Source organism: Lolium rigidum, chromosome 2, assembly GCF_022539505.1.
Source record: "Lolium rigidum isolate FL_2022 chromosome 2, APGP_CSIRO_Lrig_0.1, whole genome shotgun sequence".
In the NCBI taxonomy this organism is placed as follows: domain Eukaryota; kingdom Viridiplantae; phylum Streptophyta; class Magnoliopsida; order Poales; family Poaceae; genus Lolium; species Lolium rigidum.
The window spans coordinates 282,116,229-282,143,682 of NC_061509.1; the positions used below are offsets into that span (position 1 = coordinate 282,116,229).

General features: G+C 41.7%; 1 protein-coding gene across 1 annotated transcript; it reads left to right on the forward strand.

Moving 5' to 3' along the window:
* Positions 1-21,366: 21,366 nt before the first annotated feature.
* LOC124688951 (3-ketoacyl-CoA synthase 12-like) lies at positions 21,367-23,033 on the forward strand. The gene has a single exon (XM_047222568.1). The coding sequence runs from the start codon at positions 21,373-21,375 to the stop codon at positions 22,750-22,752; it is 1,380 nt and encodes a 459-aa protein (XP_047078524.1). The 5' UTR covers positions 21,367-21,372; the 3' UTR covers positions 22,753-23,033.
* Positions 23,034-27,454: the final 4,421 nt, after the last annotated feature.

Below are 27,454 nucleotides of genomic sequence, written 5' to 3' on the forward strand. Positions count from 1 at the left end.
TTCGTCGATGGCGTCGAGCCGGCGCATTTGCAGCTACGGGAGGCCAGCTGCAACTTCTGCCGCTGGACCGTGGAGGTCCTGTTCAACGGGCAGGGCGAGATGTACCTGCACATTGGGTGGTGCAAGTTCGCCCGTGACCTCGCGCTCGAGCCCGGCTGTCAGCTCACCTTCCTCTACGAGGGGGACGGCGAGTTCATCGTCAAGGTGTTCAACGACACGGCCTGCCGCAGGCACTACCACACCGACGAATCCGGCTCAGACAACGATAGTAAGAACTTAGAGTGTTTTTTTTGTAGCGAATCTGGCTACGGGCCAGACGAAGCCAGTAGTGGAAGGTTTCTGTCTGTTCTTCCTCGGTAGAACCAACAAGGGCACCGTCATGCCTCCCGCTGGATTTTCCAGTTTGGGTGACTGGGTGTGCCCTCGAATGTTCTTTCTTGGCAGCGAACGTACGGAAATCAACACAACTAATTTCTATTTTTTAAATATTTATATTTATGTCAACCATGGTTCAAACTATGTATTAGTTTGTTCCATATTCCAAACTATATATTAGTTTGTGTAAAATAATCTTCCAATATGTAATATTTGTAACAATGTTCATATGATAAAGAGAAAAACAAAAACAAAGCATCGGCCGTTGGAGCCACCTAAACGGACGCGCGGACCAAAACGGTCACTTCAGCGTCCGCCGCGTGACGCAAACGACGCGCGCTGACAATAAAATCGGTTGCGCCGCTAGAGATGCTGAGACAATATCACATAATGGAGTTATTGGATTGGGTGGGTCATACACGTCAAACTATTAACCGGACATTCCGAATCCAGCGAAAACAGAAGGTTGTTCTGCCGAAAAACATTGTTCAGTTTCTGTTCCGCTAGAATAATTCCGTTTCCGTTTTCATATTTTTGTTCAGTTTCTGTGTTTCTTTTGCGGAAAAGTCAAAAACTTTTCAATCCATTTTGATTCTTTTCGTGCACCGCTCGTGTGTGGGAAGGGGAATTTTCCGGAACCGTATCGTGCACTCTGCGTTTCCAAACCGAGCTTCCCGCCAGCTTCATCCACGGGCACACCCTCCAACCTGTATGCTCTACTCGAAACAGAAAGAAACCTCACGCGCCACTCGCAGCATTACGGCCTTGCCATCTGCCCCGCCTTCAATTCGGACGCGTATACGCAATACCAGGGTGGTGTACTGCCTCTTGCAGCTATATTTTGGTTCAAATTTTTGTACGTGCAGCGCCCTGCTGCTGCGGCTACATTGTGCTGTTGCGTGCAGTTATGGGGAGTGGGGACGCAGGCCCAACATGCTCCAGCTGACTATCGCTGTCAGGCTGCAGAGAATTGAACGTGTTTAGCAAAAAGGGCGCATTCAACGCCAACCAATCGGTGGAGTGCAATTTAGCAAAGGGCAATGGAGTTGGAGGTGTGGCCTGCCAAAAACATCTGACAACTCAAAGCCTGTAAACAAACCATGCTTCTTATCAAACTGACAAGGAAAAGAAAATGTAGCGCCAACTAATTCTAGGTATTGTTTTTTGTCGAAAATTCAATTTGGTTCCCAGGTGCATATGCTTCCTCTACCAAAAACATCTTTTATCAAAGTCTAGAAAAAATTTGATACAAAAATCTACATGTACATCTCCATAATATACGTGCGCTCGTCAAGTTTTGCGAAACCCGATATTTTTTGTGGTCTACGTAAAAAAGAGAAAATTTATATTCCGAAAAGCCTTATTTTTAGCAAAAAAAAAATTATATTGTTTTACAAACGCCACAAGACAAGTCGATTTTTTCTTAAACGGCGTTGTGGGTGCGTAGCACATTAAGATGTACATACATGTTTTTTGTTTCAAAAAAATTTACGTCTCAAAAGATGTACAACACTCGCGTGTTTTTTTAGGGTAACAAGACATCAAGAAAGAACAAAGGTGCAACCTTTTAGGGTTCCTTAGGATAGGAAAAACAATAGGAATATGAAAGATATAGGATTGAGATGTCATATGTACTTGAATCCTATGGTAAGAAAAAGTGATTTTGATTGTACCAAAAGAATTTTCCATGAAGTTTGCGCTAATGTTTTTTCATATAGAAATTGCACTACAATTTTATATAGAATTAGTTCATATGGAATCTGTTCCTGTGAATCAAACAGCTCATGTAGGAATTTTTTCATAGGATCCAAATCCTACATAATTTCTACACAAATTCTATGAATCAAAGTACTTAGAGCTCACGCTACAGGAACTACTATTTTTTAAAAATAAACTTTATATTAAAGTTTCAAAACAATCTAGATATAGTTAAAAGTCCTCTAATAGTATATCCTACAACCATGCCAAAAAATCATTACAAAGTACCTAACAACTGAACGGGGTCTAGCTGCAACAACACATGCTTATCAAACGGAGCCGAAAAGTTGTAGTACAAAAAAATCTAGCTAATATATAATAGATAGAAAATGTTTTTGTAGGGTAATAAATGACAAAAAAAATCATCTTCTCCGAGAACATTCGTGACATATATCTATATTGTCTTGCATTTGTCTCAACTAGCGAACATATACGTACAATTGTTGTGTCAATTATATAAACTATGTGTCTCAAAATTAGAAAAAAACCACCACTTTCGTAACTTTCTTTCTCGCCTCTTTGGCTGAATAATGTAAACCTAGCACATTTTTCAGAAATATTATGAAACAACACGACATCCAAAATTTTATATCAATTTCAAGTTAGTGCAAAACCTAACTTTGGTTTCTTGGAATTGATGAATGAGCTTTACAATGGACCATATTGATGACCCACAAGTATAGAGGGTGTATCGTAGTACTTTCGATAAATAAGAGTGTCGAACCCAACGAGGAGCAGAAGGTGTTGACAAGCAGTTTCGATGAAGGATTCACTGTAAATGCTCACAGACAAGTATTCAGGGGGTTTTGATATAGCAGATAAATAAAGTACAAGTAAATAAAATGCGAGAGAAATAATTGCAGCGAGTGACCCAATCCTTTTTAGCACAAAGGACAAGCCGGTTTGTTTACTTATAATGACCAAACGTTCTTGAGGACACACGGAGATTTTAGTCTAGTGCTTTCGCTTCCTATAGTTGATTAATCTTCATTGTTTTGATAAGTGTTGTGTGGGTGAACCTATGCTAATGCACCACCCTTCCTAGGACTAATACATACTTGCGATTTACCCCTTGCAAGCATCCGCAAATACAAGAAAGTAATTAAGATAAATCTAACCACAGCCTTAAACTCTGAGATCCTGCTATCCCTCCTGCACCGATATACTAACGGGGGTTTAGGTTTCTGTCACTCCGGCAGCCCCACAATTAGCAAACGAATACAAGATGTACTCCCCTAGGCCCATAAAGGTGAAGTATCATGTAGTCAACGTTCACATGACACCACTAGAAGAATTACACCACAACTTAAATATCATAACATTGAATATTACTCAACCATAATTCACTACTAACATTTAGACTTCACCCATGTCCTCAAGAACTAAACGAACTACTCACGAGACATCATATGGAACATGATCAGAGGTGATATGATGATGAATAACAATCTGAACATAAACCTTGGTTCAATGGTTTCACTCAATAGCATCAATAACAAGTAGAAATCAATACCGGGAGAGTTTCCCCTATCAAACAATCAAGATCCAACCCTAATTGTTACAGCGGTGACAAGATGCAGCGGTGGAGATGGTGGTGTAAATGGTGGGGATGATGATGATGACGATCCCAATGATGTCCAGCTCGATGGCGATGGCGATAGCGTCGATTTCCCCCTCCGGGAGGGAATTTCCCCGGCGGATTCCTGCCCGCCGGACAGCTCTTTTCTCTCTGGTGTCTTTCCGCCCCGCAGAGGCGGCTCTGTCAATTCTCTGTAACTCCCCGTGCCTTAGGTTTTCGGGGAGAAGATGTACGCGAAGGAGAGGAGGCCAGAGGGGGCTGTGGGCCCCCTCCCCACATGGCAGCGCGGCCAGGCCAGGGCCCGCGCCGGCCTATGGGGGGCCCATGGTGGCCCTCCTCGGCTCCTCCTTCTGGCTCCCTTCGTCTTCTGGAAAAATAGGATTTTTCATATAATTTCCGTCAATTGTTGATTTTCCGAAATATGGTGTCCTGACGGTGCTTTTTCCTGCAGAATCCTGACTCCGGTGAATAATTCTCCAATGATCATGAAACGTGCAAAATAGGTGAAATAATATAAGTATCATCTCTAAATATGAAATATATCAATGAATAACATCAAATTATGATATAAAATAGTGATGCAAAATGGACGTATCAACTCCCCCCAAGCTTAGACTTCGCTTGTCCCCAAGCGAAACTGAGCTCAATGAACAAGACCACATGTTTATGGAGTGAAGATTCGATAAATAAAATACGGACAAGAAGCATCATATTGATTCACACAAGATATTCTAGTAAACATCCTCCTCATATAACTCAACTTGAAATAAGTAAAGAGAAATCACAAATAGAGGTGCATAGGAAATCATAAATGGTTATGGCAAACTTTGTTCTTGGTCGGAGAACTACTAACGGATTGTACTTATCTTCTAAACAAAGCTTTCATATTAGAATTTATATGGCAGGGCTTTCGTCCTTAATCATAACAATCTACTCATAATCATTGATAACTTTCAAAGTCATATTCATTCAGATAAAATTTGTACTGAACAAGAAAGCATAAAAGACATGATTAACTAGATCATAGCATAAATGGTTGGTTCACAACAACTCAATTGCTTGCTTAAGATAGAGGGAAATAGGTTTACTGACTCAATCATAAAAGTAAAAGATAGGCCCTTCGTAGAGGGAAGTAGGGATTAAATCATGTGCTAGGTTTTGAAATCATATAAAGAGCACAAAAGTAAGATTTTGAGCGGTGTTTGTTGTTGTCAACGAATGGTAGCGGGCACTCTAACTCCCTTGCCAAACAGACCTTCCAAGAGCGGCTCCCATGGAGGACGTCATCTCTACCAGCAAGGTAGATCACCCCCTTCTTTTTGTTTACACATGTATTTTAGTTTTATTATGGATGACACTCCCCCCAACCTTTGCTTTCACAAGCCAAGGCTAACCGAATCCTCGGGTGCCTTCCAACATTTCTCAAACCATGGAGGAGTGTCTATTGCAAAATTAAGTTGCTTACTGATGAATCAGGGCAAAACATGTGAAGAGAATTATTAATGACAGTTATTAATTGGGACTGGGAACCCCGTTGCCAGCTCTTTTTGCAAAGTTATTGGATAAGCGGATGTGCCGCTAGTCCATCGGTGAAAGTCCGCCTAACAAGATTGAAAGATAAAACACCACATACTTCCTCATGAGCTATAAAACATTGACACAAATAAAGAGTACTATAGTTGGAATTATTTAAAGGTAGCACATGAAGTATTTACTTGGAGTGGCGCAAAATACCACATAGTAGGTAGTTATGGTGGACACAAATGGCATGGGTTTGGTCTAAGGTTATGGATGTATGAGAAGCATTCCCTCTCAATACAGGTCTTTGGCTAGCAAGGTTGGGTAGCAAGCATAAAGGTTGAGGGAAACAAACAAGTATACATGTGATAGAAACAATCATGCATCTTTCTCATAAGCACAAGCAATTTTAACTTTAGAATACTAAACTCATTAGCAGAAAGATAATAAAGCAATATATCTACATGTATTTCCCTTTTCTATTTAAACATCAAGGTATTGTTGCTACTGACCAATGCTAAGTTTGCCAAAACCAAATAGATTTACTTGATGCTTCCAAAGTGATATCAATACTAATGTCAAGAGTGATCATATAACAGAAATTGCAAACTAAAATAAGGTGTGCAAAAAGTAAATGATAAGACTTCTCATTAATATTCCATAACGATAACTCACACCAACGGATACATAGATAACCAACTAAGAGAGAGATACTTCCACACCGCAAACTATTCTATATGATAACTTCCCTACTCATGATATGACACTACTTGATAGTAAAAGATAAAGATAGTGATGATGTGATACCGCGACACTCCCCCAAGCTTGGAACAAACCAAGGGGATGCCAATACCGATGATGAATTACTCCTCCGGTGGCGATGATGGTGGATTCTTCTCGTCATCAGACTTCCAAGGAAGAGGCTCTCCATCAACAAACGATGTCTTGGTCTCGGGAATCCTGAAACTAGCAGCATAGCTAATGGGTTTAAACCTGTTTTCATACTCACAGTTTTGATTCCAAACATCATAAAGTTGCGCCTGAAGTTGGTTGGTAGTGTTGTGAAGTGAGAGGATATCGCTCCACAGCTTTGCAGTCTCCTTCTCATGTTCACCAATGAGTTCGGACACAATCCTGTGGAAGATGGTCCACTTCACGCTCAGCCATCTTCTTGTAGGTGAAGACCTCTTGTTCTAGTTTCTTCATCCTATCCTCCAAGCTTCCTTCTCCTCCCTTAGGTCCCCGAACATCTTCTATCTGCAACTCTCCATCTACGAGCAGCAATTCCTTGGGATGCATCTTCAACTCGCTCATGTACGGGTTGACGACGTTCTCAAAGAAGTTTTCCTTCGGAGGCTCCAACGAAGACATGGTGGCTCTAGATCTGAAAACAATATCTGGCAGAAAACAGCTCGAAACAAAACACGACGAGCAAACGATATACGGACCTCTGGGGATCCGGGGGATTATATAGCAAATATTTTTACGACAAAAGGAAGGTTCTAGGCCAAAAACGAGTGGAAACGGGACGCCGAGGGGCTGTCCCCATAGGGCGGCGCGGCCAGGGTGGGGCCAACGCCGACCTATGGTGACGGGCCCTCGTGCGTCGCCTCCACTCCGTTTCGATCTCGTAATTTTTCATATTTTCCATAAATAGCAGAAATATTGTTCGGAAAGTTAAACGCGGACTTTTAATTACTAAAACTGTTACCTATTCAAAGTCGGACTCTGCAGAACTGTCAATTTGATCTTTGATGAAAGCTTCCGGAGTCGTCACTTGAATAACATCAATATCTTCGTTATAAGAATCTCCAGAAATATAATGCTTGAGTCTTTGTCCATTCACTACTTGTGTGGCATTACCTTGCAAAGAGCTAATTTTAATTGCCCCTGAACGATATACCTCCTCAATAACATATGGTCCTTCCCATTTTGAGAGTAATTTCCCTGCAAAAAATCTGAGACGAGACCGATACAATAGGACTTTATCTCCAACATTAAATTCTCTTTTAATAATTCTTCTATCATGCCACTTCTTAACTTTCTCCTTAAAGAGTTTAGCATTTTCATAAGCTTCACTTCTCCATTCATCTAAAAGAACTCAATTGTAGTAACCTCTTCTTACCGGCAAGTTTAAAATCTTTATTAAGTTCTCTCACAGCCCAATAAGCTTTGTGCTCTAATTCTAAAGGTAAATGACAAGCTTTTCCATAAACCATTTTATAAGGAGACATTCCCATAGGGTTTTTATAAGCAGTTCTATAAGCCCACAATGCTTCCTTTAACTTACTAGCCCAATTCTTTCTAGATTTATTAACAGTCTTTCCCAAGATAGCTTTAATTTCTCTATTTGATAATTCTACCTGCCCACTAGTTTGAGGATGATAAGCTGAAGCAATTCTATGATTAATACCATATTTGGCAAGAGTTTTTCTAAAACCACCATGAATAAAGTGAGAACCTCCATCAGTCATAATATATCTAGGTACTCCAAATCTAGGAAAAATAACATCTAAAAGCATTTTTAAAGAGGTCTCACCATCAGCACTTTTTGTAGGTATAGCTTCTACCCATTTAGTAACATAATCAACAGCGACAAGTATATGAGTGTTACCTTCGAAGAAGGGAAAGGACCCATGAAGTCAAATCTCCAACAATCAAATGGTTCAATAACAAGAGTATAATTCATAGGCATTTCATTGCGTCTAGAGATATTACCAACTCTTTGACATTCATCACAAGATAAGATAAACTTCCTTGCATCCTTGAAAAGTGTTGGCCAATAAAAACCTGATTGTAGAACCTTTTGAGCGTTTCTATCTCCGGCGTGATGTCCTCCATAAACACTACCATGACACTTACTCAATATCTCTTGTTGTTCATATTCCGGGACACATCTTCGCATAATACCATCCACTCCTTCTTTATATAAGTGTGGGTCATCCCAAAAATAATGCCTCAAATCATAAAAGAATTTCCTCCTTTGCTGAGCTGAAAAGGTTGGAGGCAAGTACTTCGAAACAATAAAGTTAGCATAATCAGCATACCAAGGACTCTCTCGCGAGCTCACCTTTATTGCAGCCAATTGTTCATTTGGAAAACTATCATTAACAGGAACAGGATCATAAGCAATATTTTCCAATCTAGACAAATTATCGACAACAGGATTATCAGCACCTTTCCTATCTACAATATGTAAATCAAATTCTTGCAAAAGAAGCACCCATCTAATAAGCTTTGGCTTAGCATCTTTCTTTTCCATAAGGTACCTAATTGCAGCATGATCAGTATGAACTGTAACTTTTGAATCAACAATATAGGATCTAAACTTGTCACATGCAAAAACTACGGCTAATAATTCTTTCTCAGTTGTAGCATAATTTCTTTGAGCAGCATCTAGAGTTTTACTAGCATAATGAATAACATTTAATTTTTTATCTACTCGCTGTCCAAGGACAGCACCTACAGCAAAATCACTAGCATCACACATAATTTCAAAAGGTAAATTCCAATCAGGAGGTTCAACTATAGGAGCAGTTGTTAAGACTTTCTTTAGAGTTTCAAAGGCTTCCTTACAATCATCATGAAAAACGAAAGGTACATCTTTTTGAAGAAGATTAGTAAGAGGCTTTGAAATTTTAGAGAAATCTTTAATAAACCTCCTATAAAAACCAGCATGACCAAGAATACTACGAATACCGTTAACATCCCTAGGATAGGGCATTATCTCAATTGCTTCAACTTTAGCTCTATCAACTTCAATACCTCTCTCGGAAATTTTATGTCCCAATACAATTCCTTCATTAACCATAAAGTGGCATTTCTCCCAATTAAGAACAAGGTTAGTTTCTTCACATCTCTACAAAACTTTATCAAGGTTTCGCAAGCAATTATCAAAAGAATTCCCATAGACAGAAAAATCATCCATGAATACCTCAACAATCTTTTCACAAAAGCCATGAAAAATAGCAGACATGCATCTTTGAAAAGTAGCAGGAGCATTACATAAACCAAAAGGCATACGCCTATAAGCATAAGTTCCATAAGGACAAGTGAAAGTGGTTTTCTCTTGATCTTTAACTCTAACAGCAATTTGTGAAAACCCAGAATATCCATCAAGAAAGCAGAAATGAGTATTTTTAGACAACCTTTTTAACATTTGATCAACAAAAGGTAAAGGGTAATGATCTTTCTTAGTAACTTTATTAAATTTTCGAAAATCAATGCACATTCTATACCCTACAACTACTCTTTGAGGAATAAGCTCATCATTATCATTAGGCACAACAGTTATTCCTCCCTTATTAGGAACACAATGTACAGGACTAACCCATCTACTATCAACAATAGGATATATAATACCTGCTTCAAGAAGTTTTAATACCTCATTTCTTACCACATCCTTCATCTTGGGAATTAGACGACGCTGATGTTCAACAACAGGTTTTGCACCATCTTCTATATTAATGGCATGTTGGCAAATAGCGGGAGAAATCCCCTTCAAGTCATCAAGAGTGTAGCCAATAGCTCCTCGGTGTTTCTTCAATATTTCCAATAACCTTTCTTCCTCAATATCCGAAAGCTTAGCACTAATAATAACGAGGATATGTTTTCTTATCATCAATATAAGCATACTTAAGATTATCGGGTAATGGTTTTAAATCAAATACGAGGATCTTCCTTTGGTGGTGGTGTTACACCTAGATCTTCAACAGGCAAGTCATGTTTAAGAATAGGTTGACGAATGAAAATTTCATCAAGCTCATCCCTTTCTTCCCTAAAAACTTCACTCTCACTATTCTCCAAATGTTGCTGCAATGGATTATTAGGAGCAAGAGCAATAGATGCACACTGTTCAACTCTAAAATCATCATTAGGCAAATCAGATTTATAAGGAGTTTTGGCAAATTTAGAGAAGTTAAACTCAAAAGATTCACCAGCAAATTTAGTAACAATTTTCTCTTTCTTGCAATCTATAATAGCTCCACAAGTATTCAGAAAAGGTCTACCAAAAATAATAGGACAAGACTTGCTAGCAGCAGAACCAAGTACCAAAAGGTCAGCAGGATATTTAATCTTACCACATAGAACTTCCACATCTCGAACAATACCAATAGGAGAGATAGTTTCTCTATTAGCTAGCCAAATAACCACATCAATATCTTCAAGTTCACAAGAACCAATTTCATGGATGATTTCCATGTAGAGCTCATAAGGAATGGCACTAATACTTGCACCAATATCGCATAAACCATAATAGCAATGATCACCAATTCGAACAGAGACACCTTGGAACATCGGCTTTCCTATACTTATTAGGATGCGAAACAATATTAGAAGCATCTTCACAAAAAATAATATGACCATCTTCCACATTTTCAGTCACAAGATCTTTAACTATTGCAACAGCAGGTTCAACTTTTATTTGTTCTTCAGGTTCTATGGGTTTCTTTGCACTTTTATTAACTACACTAGTTATAACAGAATACTCCTTCATTTTAGCAGGGAAAGGAGTTTTTTCAATATAAGCTTCAGGAAGAACATGATCAACAGTTTTAATTTCAATACATTTACCTTTAGGTGAATCAATTTTATCTTTATAAGGTTCATGATACTTATCAAAATTCTTCCTAGGTAATTCAAAATGAGAAGCAAAGGCTTTATAAATATTTGCAACAACTTGAGAGTCAAGACCATATGTAGCACTTATATTACGATATTCATCGAGTATCCATAAAAGTTTCAATGCATTCATAATCATAATTTATACCTGACACTCTACCTTTGTCATTCTCCCATCCTTCAGTATTTTCTTGGATTCGATCAAGAAGGTCCCATTTAAACTCTTCTTTATTGTGTGTGAATGATCCAGAACAAGCAGTATCCAGCAAGGTTTTATCTTTAAAAGAAAGTCTTGCATAGAAATTATCAATGATAATATTACCAGGAAGCTCATGAATGGGGCATTTGAGCATTAAAGACTTCAATCTCCCCCACGCTTGGGCAATACTCTCTCCATCATGAGGCCAGAAATTATATATACGGTTGCGGTCTTTGTGAATTTCACTTGGAGGATAGAATTTGGAATAAAATAGAGGCACAATATCCTTCCAATCAAGAGAACGCCCATCCTTCAGCAGTTTATACCAATGTGCCGCTTTACCAGATAGCGACATAACAAATAATTTTTTCCTAACTTCATCCATTGAAATACCTGCACACTTGAATAACCCGCATAATTCATGTAGAAACAGTAAATGATCTCCAGGATGAACAGTTCCATCCCCTTCATAGCGGTTATCCACAACACGTTCAATAATTTTCATAGGTATTTTATATGGTATTACTTCCTCACCTAGCGCCTCATCCGATACCGTTGCGGTAGTAGTAGATTTCCCAAATAGAAATTCAAGGGAGGATCTCTCCATAATGACTTATAGCAGCAAGCAGAAACAAAATCAGCACGTACAGTAAAAGTTTCCTTACCAATTCCACTTACCAATAGCGCTTCACTCCCCGGCAACGGCGCCAGAAAATAGTCTTGATGACCCACAAGTATAGGGGGTGTATCGTAGTACTTTCGATAAATAAGAGTGTCGAACCCAACGCAGATCAGAAGGTGTTGACAAGCAGTTTCGATGAAGGATTCACTGTAAATGCTCACAGACAAGTATTCAGGGGGTTTTGATATAGCAGATAAATAAAGTACAAGTAAATAAAATGCGAGAGAAATAATTGCAGCGAGTGGCCCAATCCTTTTTAGCACAAAGGACAAGCCGGTTTGTTTACTTATAATGACCAACCATTCTTGAGGACACACGGGGATTTTAGTCTATTGCTTTCGCTTCCTATAGTTGATTAATCTTCATTGTTTTGATAAGTGTTGTGTGGGTGAACCTATGCTAATGCACTGCCCTTCCTAGGACTAATACATATTTGTGATTATACGCCTTGCAAGCATCCGCAAATACAAGAAAGTAATTAAGATAAATCTAACCACAGCCTTAAACTCTGAGATCCTGCTATCCCTCCTGCACCGATATACTAACGGGGGTTTAGGTTTCTGTCACTCCGGCAGCCCCACAATTAGCAAACGAATACAAGATGTACTCCCCTAGGCCCATAAAGGTGAAGTATCATGTAGTCGACGTTGACATGACACCACTAGAAGAATAACACCACAACTTAAATATCATAACATTGAATATTACTCAACCATAATTCACTACTAACATTTATACTTCACCCATGTCCTCAAGAACTAAACGAACTACTCACGAGACATCATATGGAAAATGATCAGAGGTGATATGATGATGAATAACAATCTGAACATAAACCTTGGTTCAATGGTTTCACTCAATTGCATCAATAACAAGTAGAAATCAATACCGGGAGAGTTTCCCCTATCAAACAATCAAGATCCAACCCTAATTGTTACAGCGGTGACAAGATGCAGCGGTGGAGATGGCGGTGTAGATGGTGGGGATGATGATGATGACGATCCCAATGATGTCCAGCTCGATGACGATGGCGATGGCGTCGATTTCCACCTCCGGGAGGGAATTTCCCCGGCGGATTCCTGCCCGCCGGAGAGCTCTTTTCTCTCTGGTGTCTTTTCGCCCCGCAGAGGCGGCTCTGTCAATTCTCCGTAACTCCCCGTGCCTTAGGTTTTCGGGGAGAAGATGTACGCGAAGGAGAGGAGGCCTGAGGGGGCTGTGGGCCCCCTCCCCTCATGGCGGCGCGGCCAGGCCAGGGCCCGCGCCGGCCTATGGGGGCGCCCATGGTGGCCCTCCTCGGCTCCTCCTTCTGGCTCCCTTCGTCTTCTGGAAAAATAGGATTTTTCATATAATTTCCGTCAATTGTTGATCTTCTGAAATATGGTGTCCTGACGGTGCTTTTTCCAGCAGAATCCTGACTTCGGTGAATAATTCTCCAATGATCATGAAACGTGCAAAATAGGTGAAATAACATAAGTATCATCTCTAAATATGAAATATATCAATGAATAACAGCAAATTATGATATAAAATAGTGATGCAAAATGGACGTATCACATATCACCTTTTAGCATTTGGATTTTGTAATAATAACAATAAAAAATGCTTCGAATTTATATAGCCCTTTCATACAATTTATGTATATCAAAGAGTTGATGCTTCTCATGAAATTCACATTTTTCATAAGTAATAAAATGTTATTACTGGACTAAGTGTGAAATTGGCACATAATTGAAAAAGAGAGGGTTAGAGTAAATAATATGGTTTGTTAGAGATTAAGAATACACTTAATATATAGTTTTATAAGTTGCTCGGATCAGTAGTTTAACTGCTAAATCTTGTGTTTCATCCAACTAGCAGGAAACCTAGTTTCGTAGTGCTTGAAATGTCAAAGTATGTACGGAGACAACTGAAAAGATATGGAGCAAACAAAATTAGTTTTCCAACAAAAGATTGTGACTCAATGTGGCGCAACTAATAATGTAAGGATGTATGTGGGATGCGATTTTATGTTTTGCCATTGACACCTACGGACTCCTACTCATGTTGCACCACCGATAATGTTAACAGACTATTGTCAACTACATGTAAACTATTGCAGAAACTATAAACATAGCTGATTTCTTATTAAATTTGTGTGAGATTGCAGCACCTATAAAATTTATGTCAGGTATCAATTACTTGGTCAAGATTTTACGGCATGTATAGAATCCTTGTTTGCTTCAACCATTTTGTTTGTTGGATCTTTACTTTTTTACAAAATATCAAGCGATCTTGTGATACCTTTGTTCTGTTGTGATCCAAATTCATACAAAAGGGGTACTAACTTCTAACGAGCGAAGCGAGACCCGTCGTCGGTAGGTTTGGGTCGAATGGAGAAATTGAGGATTTTGAGCTTGAGAAGTTACATGTGAAGACTATTTTTCTGCATGAAAGATGCCGGAACAAGATATACATGGACCAGCCTGAAGGTTTCGTTGTGCATGGTAAGGAGGATCTTGTTTGCAAGTTAAAAAGGTCCCTTATGATCTGAAAAAATCTCCAAGAAAATGGTGTAAGGGTTCGATTCAAATTTATGCTTGCACATGATTTTAAGAGATCTCAGTACGATAGTTTTGTTTACATTAATTTTGTTAATAAATCACCTATATACTTGCTATTATATCTTGATGATATGTTGATTGATGCCAAGACAAAGACGGAGATTATTACTTTAAAGGAACAATTAAGTAGTGTGTTGAGATGAAGGATTTTTGTGTTGCTAAGAAAATACTAGGTATGAAAATTACAAGGGATATAAATTCTAGTGTTTTATTTCTTAGTCATAAAAATTACATTAAAAAACTTCTTCTTCCCTTTAATATGCATTATGCGAAGTCTGTTTGTACTCCTATTGCTACTCACTTCACATACTGTCAGCATTGCAATGTTCTATTACTCATGAAAATATTAAGTACATGTCACGCACTCCATATTCTAATGATGTTGGTTGCTTGATGTATGCCATGGCTCTATATTCTAATGTTGTTGTTGGTTTATCTTGAAGTACTTTATTTGTTGTTTGGGAGATTGTTGTTGTTCATGCTACAAGATGAAAATATGAAATTTGTCTCATGTTAGAGTTTGTTATATTGTGATTCAAATTCATATAAAAGAAAAGTTAGCTTCTAACGAGCGAAGCGAAGCGTGTTGTCGCCGATAGGCTTGGGCCGAGTGAACAGGTAGTTGGGGCTCCGAGTAGCTTGAAACTTTGAAAACTCAATTTCATAGCTTCAATAAATTCTATAAAAAAAAAACTACATGTAACCGACAGTGGAAAGTACAAGCGTGAATATTTTCAATGTGAAATACTATATGGTCTGTGCTCGGCAAAAAAAATGAAAAATCTAACAAAGTCTGGAAGCTCCAAAAATTTGCATGCATACCCAAATGTGAATATTTGTCAGTTTTGGTGAGCCTAGAATTAAGATATTTCACATTGTTTTCGGCATACTTCTAGAATACATCGTCAACTTTGATTTTTCTCCGGACCTTTCTGAAGCTTTGAAATTGAGTTTTCAAAATTTTCAAAATAGAAAGCTATGTGTAGCCTTAGCTCCAAAAGGCTGCACTCCTACTATCAGGCTCAAGCACAGTGAAGTAGGGATTAACAGAAACTCAATTCCGCACATGGGAGCATATGCTTGTGGGGGGCATATGCTATGAACTAGCTCCATTAGGTGTACTAATGTACTAGCAAATATGTACCATTGGATATGAAGTAGATGTTCCAGATTCAAGCGGGTTGTTAGGAGTTAACTTTCTTGCACATTTAGGATTTAGCACGCAGCCCTCCCGCATTTGCACATTTTACCAAAAACGTCCAACTAACCTGGACTCGGCAGCAGCCCAGCAATCCCAAGTTTTTTTTTCTGACTTAACTGGATTGTGTTTGTACGTTCGTACCTGCATATGTTACGGAAAATTATCCTTGCCAGGCTAACGTACGGCAAATATCAAAATTTAATTTTCAAAAGAAAGGGAAGCTGCAGAATCAGGACTTGATATGCACAAACGGATGAGGAAAAAAGTCAAACTAAATAATTTTTTTAACTAGAGATGAACAGTATGGGACTAAAATTCCTTTGTGGATGAAAAGAAAACAAATCCATCACAAAAACAACAGCCAAGAAGAGACGTACTCGGCTAGGGGTTTTGAGAAAATATTCAAACGAAGTGAGATGCAGTCCACCCGCATCAATCTGGACGCTTTGTACATAATCCAATGGCTCATGTACCTTCTAGTACATTAGTACACCTGATGAAGCTAGTTCACAGCATATGCCCCCATGCTTGTGCCACCGGAAAAATATTTTGAAATGTCAAAAAAAATCGAACAAAAAGTTTTGTGATTACATATCGACATTCTACGTACATAAATCATGTTTTGCAAAAAAACTAACATTTTTTATGACTTGTGTAAAAAGACAAAAAAACATCACGTACCCTGCCTTTTTTACACCAAAATTTGTCTTTTTTACACACGACAGAAAAATGTCAGTTTTCCGTGGAACCACTTTGTGAATGTGTAGAACTTCGAGATGTACCTATTAAATTTTATGTCCAAACTTTTCAACCATTTAAAAGTGTATTTATAATAAAATTTAAAAATCAGGAGCATATGCTCCCGGGTGCCAAAACACCACTCCGTGGGAGACTTGTATAGGATCAATCCATTAAGAGAGATCGTAGGATTAACTCACAGAATTCATTCATAGAAATTGCAAAAAATCTAAAACTTGTATACAACATACCTATCAGTTGTATCTACAACTCCAAAAAAAAAAATCAGCTCAAAAGTTCCTCTACAGGCAGAGAAACAAAAAATATAAACCTACTGTGAATAGTGTTAGCTTTCGGTGAACAGGATTTCACATTGTTCACACTAAGATTTGTCTTTTTTGGTTCTCTAAGTGTACATTGAATTTGAAGCTGAGATTTTTAGAGGTTGCATATATATGACAGATGTTTGTTGTCAATTTTTTCTGGAATATTTGAACATGTTTGGTCTGTTCAAACAAATTGATCTCACAGATCCTATGTAAAGTGAGATCCCATCCAAGTTGCCCCGATTATTAGTTACTTCATCTATTTTAAATTAGTTGTTCCAACTTTGATCTAGATATGAATGTATAAATCTATACACGTTTCAGTGTTTCAGTGTATAGATACTCTCAATATGAAAAAAAAATGTGACAAGTAATTTGGAATGAATGGAATATTATATCTAACTTTTTTATTTACTATGACCTTTCTAGTTTGGAATACCATTAATTGGTCCTTGCTCCCTGTCCTGCCGGTACATGCACCGCAACAAATTAACCACGCTCTGAAAATCTCAACAGTGCAGGCACCAGTGTACATATACGCGTTACAGTAAGTAGCTAGTACACAGTCGTCGACAGTAGTATCAGGAAAGTACGTACGTAAGACCTGCTATCAAGTCGACAAGAAAAGTCGTATCGGATCGGATGGGATCGGATCAGACGATCAGTGCAGCGGCGCTCACGGAGAGTACGTGTGCGGGCCAGCGGTGGCGTACTATGGGAGGAACCGGGCAAGTAGTCGCCAAATTCATCACACAACTCGTAGTAGCTAGCGAGTCCTTGTCACTTTACTCCAATCGATCGAACATTATCTTTTACGATAAATCGCTGGAACATTAAAAGTGGTAATTTGGCTAACGTCCAGCTAACAGTTTCTTTTTCTGATATCTCATTTTGTGAAAGGCCACTTGACTGATTGGGCATGCAGGCATTGCTATGCTGACGAGCCAATGATCGAGGGTTTCCATTCCCCAAAACTTTGCAGCTAATTTATTTTAGACCGTCCATTAAATCTTGGATATTTGGTTACCTAAAATTTGGTTTGCTTGAGCATCTTCAGGGAATTCCAAACCCCATGGGCGAGTTTGGTTCCCCGTATGAGTTTTTTCCCTACAGTGCCACATAGTCCGGTAGAAGATGTATGAGTGAAAACACGGCTTGAGCTTGTTTTTACTGTTGGTTTGGATGACAACAAATCCATTTTAGCACCGTGTGAGAACAAGAAGCATATTGTTTGGTCAGATGTTTTAGTCTAGCTGAAAATAGAGAACAATGTTTACTTATGTATAGAATGACAGGGTATGATAACCTCTTCCCCGAGTGGTGAGGATACCAACCCATAGCAACAACAGACTATGAACTACATCGAAATAACCACATCACATATCATAAGTACCGGAAGATAACGTAAGGCACGACGCTAATTAGGAAGTTCAGGGTACGACAGTAACAACCAAGTTTGGGACACAATGATAACTACCAAGTTCAGGACGACAGACTATCGATAGAGATCACCAGTACCAGCTTTCACTCTTCCATCATGGCAAGGGCAGGATCATGTTGTGTGTACTTCTTCACAATCTCAGTCATGGAGGAGTCAAAGATCGTAACCTTGTAGGCATCGCTCTTGAGTTCCTTGAAGTTCATGAAGTACCCGATCTTGATTTCGCGATCAATTGCAAATCCCGCCAAGCCTTGATACATGGAAATCTTTCCGTTGACTTCTCTCAACTTGATAATCCATGAGCAGCCGGTGTTGGTCTTCAACAAAGTGATCTTGGGGACATTGCCAATGTACTGCCTGAAGCCTTCAGGTATTGGTAACAATTTCAGGCCTCACCACATGACGACATTGGAGAAATAGCTTGGACCAACATCATCATGAAAGTGCCCCACATTCAAAGGCCTCCCCATCGGCCTCTTGCGGGCGAATCCTTCTACAGCTACCTTGGAAGACTCTTCTCTTAGGTTGTGGACACCAGCAGCCGCCATCGAGAACTGCCACAAAAACAATCCACCTGAGACATATTGAAGGTACATGATGAAATTCCAACCAAAGTTGAAGCCTCATATCGCTGACCAGGTCGCGGGAATGATCCTTTTTGACCTTAATAAATGCACATGCTTTAGTAACTATACATTGCTCGACGTCAGAAAGGATCACCTGACAACCAATTAGTGGTCACATTTTAATTATTTTCTTAGAAGATGAGGAAAACAATGAAAAATCATACGAATGCCTCATACAATAGTCATCGAGATGAATATGTGTCTACCTAGATTGGTGTACAAGCAATGTTCTTGGACAAAACACAAGGTAGATACAAATCATCTCGTTCACATTTTATTCACTGGCCCAACGATACATAAGTAATAGCTACCCTTATTTCATAGAAGTTTCTATAATAATCTTAGGGCAGGAGTCAGCAAACCTAGTACACAACAAACACTCTTGTTAGCACAAATATACATGGTTCACTTACCACTGCCCTAGGATTTTGCCATATTCTAATATTAGCCAATTCACAAATTCATGAGATGCATAAAATTTGCCTCATGAAATTTTGGTGTCTCATATTACAACTTTAAACGGGGGGAAGAGATGATCCTACCGATCTGAGGGCATGATCAAATGATGCTTTATGATCATAGTACTAGGCTCGGTAGAAACATGCCTTCCTGCCGCAGCTTCGATGGAAGAGATGATCCTACTCAACCTATGCCCTGATTAAATCAAGTTCGATGATCAAGCCACTAGGTTGAGGAGGAACATACCTTCATGAAGAAGTGCTACATCCATATCATCGACATGTACAGTAAAACCCCCAAATGTTGAGCAGATTAACCCTAAAAAACGAATTTGACCATATCAAGAAAAATTAAACTGTTCGGCCATGTGTGAACATGTAGATATGATAATCACATATCCCACGAACAAAAGAGATGAACTTATACACAGAAAACCTAACTTAACCGTCTAAAATCAGAAAAAAATAGTACAAATATGTTGTGCATGCAATGATTAGGCAAGCTTGGTACCACATATCTACGCATTTCTAAGCGGCTCGGAGTGGTTTTACAACTCACATCCATTGACGAACATCGAGGATAACTACCTGAAGCAGAGAAAATGCGTCGGCGTCAGAATCGATGAAGTCCTCTGACCTCCGGGCTGAGGGCCTCGAGTGTCAGCTTTTCCGCCATTGTAGCAGTGTTCTTTGATCTGTCGGTGGCTATGGAACCACCGACGGTGAGAGGAGGGAGAGTGCATGTTAGAAAAGGGAGTGAGAGGCGAGATGGCAGTGAAACGATTTATGGCGCTTCTTGATGCGTGCTGGCTTCTACCTTCTTTTCCCCATTTGTGCATGCCTTTTCCCACGTTGCGCTCGCCAGAACCTGCCCCGCCAAGAACGCCTAAATCAAGCATGCCCGGGGAGCCAACTTTTGGACCGCTTCGAGAATAGTGCGACTGAAAATCCCAAGTGCAGGGAATCACCATAGTATAATTCAATAAGTATTTGAGTGTCAAACCCACGAGGAACTGAAGGCAAATTACATATTATCTAAGGCACTATAACCCGCTTATGTGACCCTTCGTGCAAACAAATGTGCTAGATTGCGTAGGGGTCACTACAACGGCCATGCGGAGGGATCCACTATTATTCTTGAGGCAGTGGCACCGCAGTATTTGTGGATTTGACACTCTTTCTTTGGCATGAACGGTTTCCACAATGACATCAATGTGCTCAACTGCTCTCCGGTGTTCAACCGGCTTATGGAAGGCACTGTTCCTATGGTGAGCTATGAGATCAATGGAAATGCATATGACAAGCCATATTATTATTCTAATGGCATTTGTCCTGACTGGACGACACTAGCGAAGACAATCCATAATCCTTGGTCAGAAAAGATAAGAAGTTTGGCAAGGTGCAAGAGCCTTGCAGAGCATTTAGTGTTCCCCAAACTCGGTGGGCTATTGTTCGTCACCCAACTAAAACTTGACCTCTTTAGACCATACATATGCATGAGGGGATGACATGTTGTTGATCATGCACAACATGATTATCGAGATAGAGCGTCCTGATGGCATGAATGAACACAGACGAGACTTTGAGGGTCAGCTGGTTGAGCATGTAGACTTTCGCATTTATTTGGTTGTAATAATAAAGTATTGAGATGCTCTATTTTTCACGGTTTGTATGGTTAATCTATTTCATACATTGCACATTTTTTGTGGAAATAAACTTTAACAGGTCTGGCCGGATAGAATGCATCGGACCGTTTGGAGCACCTTCTAACGATCATTTTTGCGTCCGCGGTCCCCCACAAACTGGCACGGGTCATTTCTTGATAAATTTTTTTTAGGAAAATAGGTTGTGCCGCTAGAGATGTGTTCTTCTATAGTCACCGATTGGCTGGCTGGTTGGGCGTGAAATGACAGGCCTATCTGTGTAGCTTTGCCTCGGTCGGAGGTGTGAGTTAGTTGGGCGTTGGAGTCCCAATGGGAGGCGCGCCAGATCAAGCTGACCGCCCGGCCGGATCGCATTAAACCCTACCATCACCTCTCACTCACACCTCATCTCGCTCCCATGGCCATGTTCGCAGTAGTTGAGCCGCGTCGTTTGCGTGCGCGTACGTACCAATCGCACGTCCACGTACATATACCGTTGCACCACCAACCGCGTGCAAGTGCAACGCCAATCGCTCTATATATCGCCTGCGCCAGCCCCGTCACGCCAACCCACCACCCTCGCCAGTCGCCACCCCAACCTCAACCATGGAGCTGCTGCCCCTTCTCACGGCGCTCCTCCTCGCGCACGCCATGGCCTACCTGGCCTGGCACGCTCTCGCCCGTCGCCGCCGCCAGCGCTGCTACCTGCTCGACTACGCCTGCCACAAGCCCTCCGACGACCGCAAGGTCACCACCGAGATGGCCGGCGCCGTCATCGAGCGCAACAAGCGCCTCGGCCTCCCCGACTACCGCTTCCTCCTCAAGGTCATCGTCAACTCCGGCATCGGCGAGCACACCTACTCCCCGCGCAACGTCCTCGACGGCCGCGAGGAGTGCGCCACCCACTACGACGCGCTCGACGAGATGGACGCCTTCTTCGACGACGCCGTCCGGGGCGTCCTCGCCAAGACCGGCGTCTCCCCTCGCGACGTCGACCTGGTGGTCCTCAACGTCGGCTCATTCTCCCCGGCCCCCTCCCTCGCCGCCAGGCTCGTCAGCCGCTTCGGGATGCGGGAGGACGTCATGGCCTACAACCTCTCCGGCATGGGCTGCAGCGCGGGCCTCGTCTCCGTCGACCTCGCCCGCCGCGTCATGCTCACCCGCCCGCGCACCATGGCGCTCGTCGTCACCTCCGAGTCCTGCGCCCCCAACTGGTACAACGGCACCGACAAGTCCATGATGCTCGGCAACTGCCTCTTCCGCTGCGGCGGCGCCGCAGCGCTGCTCACCAACGACCCGGCATTCAGATCCCGGGCCAAGATGGAGCTGCGCTGCCTCGTGCGCGCGCACATCGGCGCATACGACGACGCGCACGCCGCCGCCGTCCACCGCGAGGACGCCGACGGCCGCCTCGGGGTCAGCCTCAGCAAGGACCTCCCCAAGGCCGCCGTGCGCGCCTTCAGCCAGAACCTCCAGCGCCTGGCGCCGCGCATCCTGCCCGCCGCCGAGCTCGCGCGCTTCACCCTCCGCCTCCTCGCGGGCAAGCTCATGCGCCGGAAGCTCAAGTTCGAGGGACCCAAGATCAACTTCAAGACTGGGGTCGACCACTTCTGCCTCCACCCCGGCGGGACGGCCGTCATCGACGCCGTCAGGAAGAACCTCGGCCTCACCGCCTACGACGTCGAGCCGGCCACCATGACGCTGCACCGCTGGGGGAACACCTCCGCCAGCAGCCTCTGGTACGTGCTCTCCTACATGGAGGCCAAGCGCCGGCTCAAGGCAGGCGACAGGGTGCTCATGGTCACCTTCGGCTCCGGCTTCAAGTGCAACAGCTGCTACTGGGAGGTCAGCAAGGACCTCGACGACGCCGGCGCATGGGAGGACTGCATCGACGACTACCCGCCGGAGACCATGGTCAATCCATACACCGAGAAGTTCGGATGGGTCAACGACCTGCAGGGCGGGGGTGGCATCCTCCCGTTCTAACCTTCTCTACATGCATTTTTTACCTTCAGAAAAGAAAATTGATTTATTCAGAATTAGATGCTCATAAAATTAATATTTTTTATTCAGCGACTATGTGTATGTATGGTGGGTTTTTTTTCTCCTTTTCGTTCACAATTTTTCTCTTTGTCCTGCTGATACGAATCTGTATACTTGTAAAAATAGTTAGTTCGTACATCATCTGTTGTTGTTCCAGTATTAGGAAGAAAAAAAAAACTAGAGTATACAACTGGATGTGTACATGAAGATCAACAAAGGTCATTACTTTACGCATATATGTGCGGCGTTTCACTTTGTGTATATTGTTGATGGAAGTTGCTTGACATGGATATGCTCACCGCGCGAACTTGGAAACAATAAAGGTTCATGGGATTCACTCTGTCTAAATTCTCACGCAGGTAAAAAGTGTCCTTTTTGCTATTTCCGGTTGCCACAAATATTTGGACATATAGGTTGGTGCTATTTTTTCAAACCATGCATTTTCACTTTTCAAACCTCACAATGTGTGTCTTGTTGGTCCAATTTTTAGTCCATATAGGCTACATATGAAGTGTCTTCCATCTTTCTAATGTCAACGCATAAATGAACAATGTAAGATATTTATTGTAGACACTCACACAAATATCTTTTGCCTTGCATTACCTCGACTTACAATGTAGAAAATTCTAGATGGATTTATATTTTTTCTTGTGTTTTCCCGAAGTAACCTATACGTGCAATGAGCCCTGGGTCGACTATATAATATGTCCCTTAAAATTCAATGGTACCGAAACCATTCCATTTATATATTTATACTTTAAACATTATTGACTTGCCACGTTTCTTTGTATTTATTTTCATAACTCAGATAGAAGATAGGCAAGATATCAAAAATAAATCTCAACATCCGATAAGATTTCTATGAATATCAAAGGCTAAGAAGTGGAGCTAACTCATTTGGTTGGAGAAGTGGGTGGGTGTATAACCTAGCCACTTAGGATCAAATTCTTACAGACGCAGATTTAGGTTTTTATTATTTCTAAAGAAAATGTTGGTAGAGGAATTTTAAAAAAAAATCAAAGGCTGGATTGTTATCACTGGTTCACACTTGTATTTGTAGGATGCTGTTATTAGAAGGTTAAATAAATAATATGACTTGACATAAAACATTAATAAAACAAAAGCAAACATTATGTTATTATTTAACATGTCATCAGTCTGCATGATAACTTCATTTAAGCGTCAGTGTGCCATCACGAAAGACCATTGATCTTTAAATGGTGACTTGCCTCTCTCAAGGTAGTCTTAGAGACTCTAACGGAGCATGCAAACACGTGAACTATGTACCGCATTTACAGTCCAGAGAAAACCACTTTTACCATTCGAAAATAGCTCATGCAGAATGAAGCTAGCAAACTCGATCCGTGAAAGAGAGAAAAGTTAGGATTTCAACATATCAATATTTAACATGTCAAAGCATATCCAAATTGATTCAATCAAAAAAAATGCTACTATCATTGAGTGATCGTGGCAAGCCAAAAAAAAAAAAGCAATGTCAAATCCACAAGTCCTCCAATGCTACTGCCTCAAGCACAATCGTTGGATCGTGACTTTTACCGCAGTACTACCCTTGCCAAGTTTTTGAGCAATTCTTCTACTTCCAGTGCATAAAATTGGCACTACCTAGCATGCCCTTCCATCATCTCTTTGCATTCATTTGCATCAATCTAATAGTATCTTCTTCATTGGGAGCTCGAAGATACACCTCACGAAACAACCAAATCACCACCTTGGCAAACCTCTGCACATATTCAATGGTTGTATCTTCACCAATACGAATGTACTCATCGCAATAATTTGCGGGTAAGCCATATGCAAGCATACACGGAGATATTTTGGTACAGGCTAAACCCTAGAACCCCGACTGCATCTCTATGATGCCGAAAGTATGTGATGTTGGCCTCGCAAGCTTTTACGATTTTGAAAAACTATTCTCTCCGCATTTTGAAACCTTCTACGGAAGAGATGTGGGGGGTATGTTGGTACTTCAATGAAGTAATCTTGCATCAGCTAGTGGTGGCCGAGCGACCGGTTTCACAGGACGCAAATACGGCTAAGCAAAGATCTGCGCTGCCTGTTCAAGAGGCTCCGTCTATCCTCAATCTCCTTGATGGCAAGGACGATGGCCAAATACTGAGTGTCATCATCGCGGAGCATGTTGTCGATGTTCAAATCGTAGGAGGAGGACGAGTTCTCGAAAAAGAACTCCTTTCTCTCGCTCAGTGACGAAGCCATCTACAACAATCACATACGCTCGTCAGAATCCATGGACTCTAACCCGCGCGGGAGATCGAACGAGATGTTACCGCGTCGTGGTGGTCGAGGTCCATTCAAGATTCAACCTCTCAGGAGAGCAAGAACATGGTAGCAGAATAACTGGCTAATACCAGCCACCACGGAAAAGTGCATCGGTGCTCGTTTCCAAGCTACACTCAAGGGGCCCGAGGGTGTCGATCCCGCCATAGATCAACAGCCACAACGACAATGAGCACCCCATAAAATACGCCAATCCTATCGGACCATCGCACCGCTGTCACCTCACCAGCCACAACATTGACTGCTACCGTACATCTAGCTTCCCAGACACCGCCGCCGCCAAATCCATGGATTTAGGCTTTCAACCATGATCTTCGAACGGTGGTTGGGGAAGAGGGACCTCGATGACGCCTTAAATTATGGAGGGAAGAGGCGCTCGAAGGGCGTCACCCCCGTCTTGGTCGGACTAGCAGACCAAGGGTTTCCCCCGCTCCCTACCTACACCATGACTACCCACACTAGTGGAAAAAAGGCTATCTGTGGCGCACCAAAATCAAATTCGGTGGCGCATATCCAGGTCGCCACAGTTACCACGCGACTAGTATTGAAACTTCTGTGGCGCATATGTACGTGCGCCACAGAATTTTGAAACTTCTATGGCGCACCATGCCAATATGTGATACGTCTCCAACGTATCGATCATTTCTTATGTTCCATGCTACTTTATTGATGATACCTACATGTTTTATGCACACTTTATGTCATATTCGTGCATTTTCTGGAACTAACCTATTAACAAGATGCCGAAGTGCCGGTTCTGTTTTACTGCTGTTTTTGGTTTCAGAAATCCTAGTAACGAAATATTCTCGGAATTGGACGAAATCAACGCCCGGGGTCCTATTTTGCCCGGAAGCATCCAGAACACCCGAGATCCGCCGGAGGAGGTCCCTGTGGGCCCCGGATGATAGGGTGGCGCGGCACGGGCCACGGCCGCGCCAGCCTATGGTGTCGTCGCCCCTTCGACCTTCTGACGCTGCCCTTTCGCCTATATAAAGCCCCTGCATCGAAAACCCTTACGGAGGAAGCCACGGTACGCGAAACCTTCCAGAGCCGCCGCCATCGCGAAGCCAAGATCTGGGGGACGGGAGTCTCCGTTCCGGCACCTGCCGGAGCGGGGAAGTGCCCCGGAAGGCTTCTCCATCGACACCGCTGCCATCTCCACCGCCATCTTCATCAACGCTGCTTGCTTCCATGAAGAGGGAGTAGTTCTCCATCGAGGCTCGGGGCTGTACCGGTAGCTATGTGGTTCATCTCTCTCCTATGTACTTCAATACAATAATCTCATGAGCTGCCTTACATGATTGAGATTCATATGATGATGCTTGTAATCTAGATGTCGTTATGCTAGTCAAGTGAGTTTTACTTATGTGATCTCAGGAGACTCCTTGTCCCACGTGTGTAAAGGTGACAGTGTGTGCACCGTGTGGGTCTCTTAGGCTATATTTCATAGAATACTTATTCACTGTTATGAATGGCGTAGTGAAGTGCTTATTTATATCTCTTTATGATTGCAATGTGTTTTGTATCACAATTTATCTATGTGCTACTCTAGCAATGTTATTAAAGTAGTTTTATTCCTCCTGCACGATGTAATGGTGACAGTGTGTGCATCCGTGTTAGTACTTGGTTTATGCTATGATCATGATCTCTTGTAGATTGCGAAGTTAACTATTGCTATGATAGTATTGATGTGTATTATTCCTCCTACATAAGCATGAAGGTGACGAGTGTGCATGCTATGTTAGTACTTGGTTTAGTCGTATCGATCTTTCATGCACTCTAAGGTTATTTAAATATGAACATTGAATTGTGGAGCTTGTTAACTCCGGCATTGAGGGTTCGTGTAATCCTACGCAATGTGTTCATCATCCAACAAGAGAGTGTAGAGTATGCATTTATCTATTCTGTTATGTGATCAATGTTGAGAGTGTCCACTAGTGAAAGTCTATTCCCTAGGCCTTGTTCCTAAATATCGCTATCGTTGCTTGTTACTTGTTTCTTTGCGTTACTACTTGCGAGTTACTACTTGCTTGTTTACTTCTGCAATATTACTACCATCAAGCGCATGCCGGTAAGCTATTTTACGGCGCCGTACTACTGCTCATATTCATTCATACCACTTGTATTTCACTATCTCTTCGCCGAACTAGTACACCTATTAGGTGTGTTGGGGACACAAGAGACTTCTTGCTTTGTGGTTGCGGGGTTGCATGAGAGGGATATCTTTGACCTCTTCCTCCCTGAGTTCGATAAACCTTGGGTGATCCACTTAAGGGAAAACTTGCTGCTTGTTCTACAAACCTGCTGCTCTTGGAGGCCCAACAGCTGT

Coding starts and splice junctions, on each gene's coding strand:
- LOC124688951 (XM_047222568.1), top strand. CDS start 21,373: ATGGAGCTGCTGCCCCTTCTCACGGCGCTCCTCCTCGCGCACGCCATG.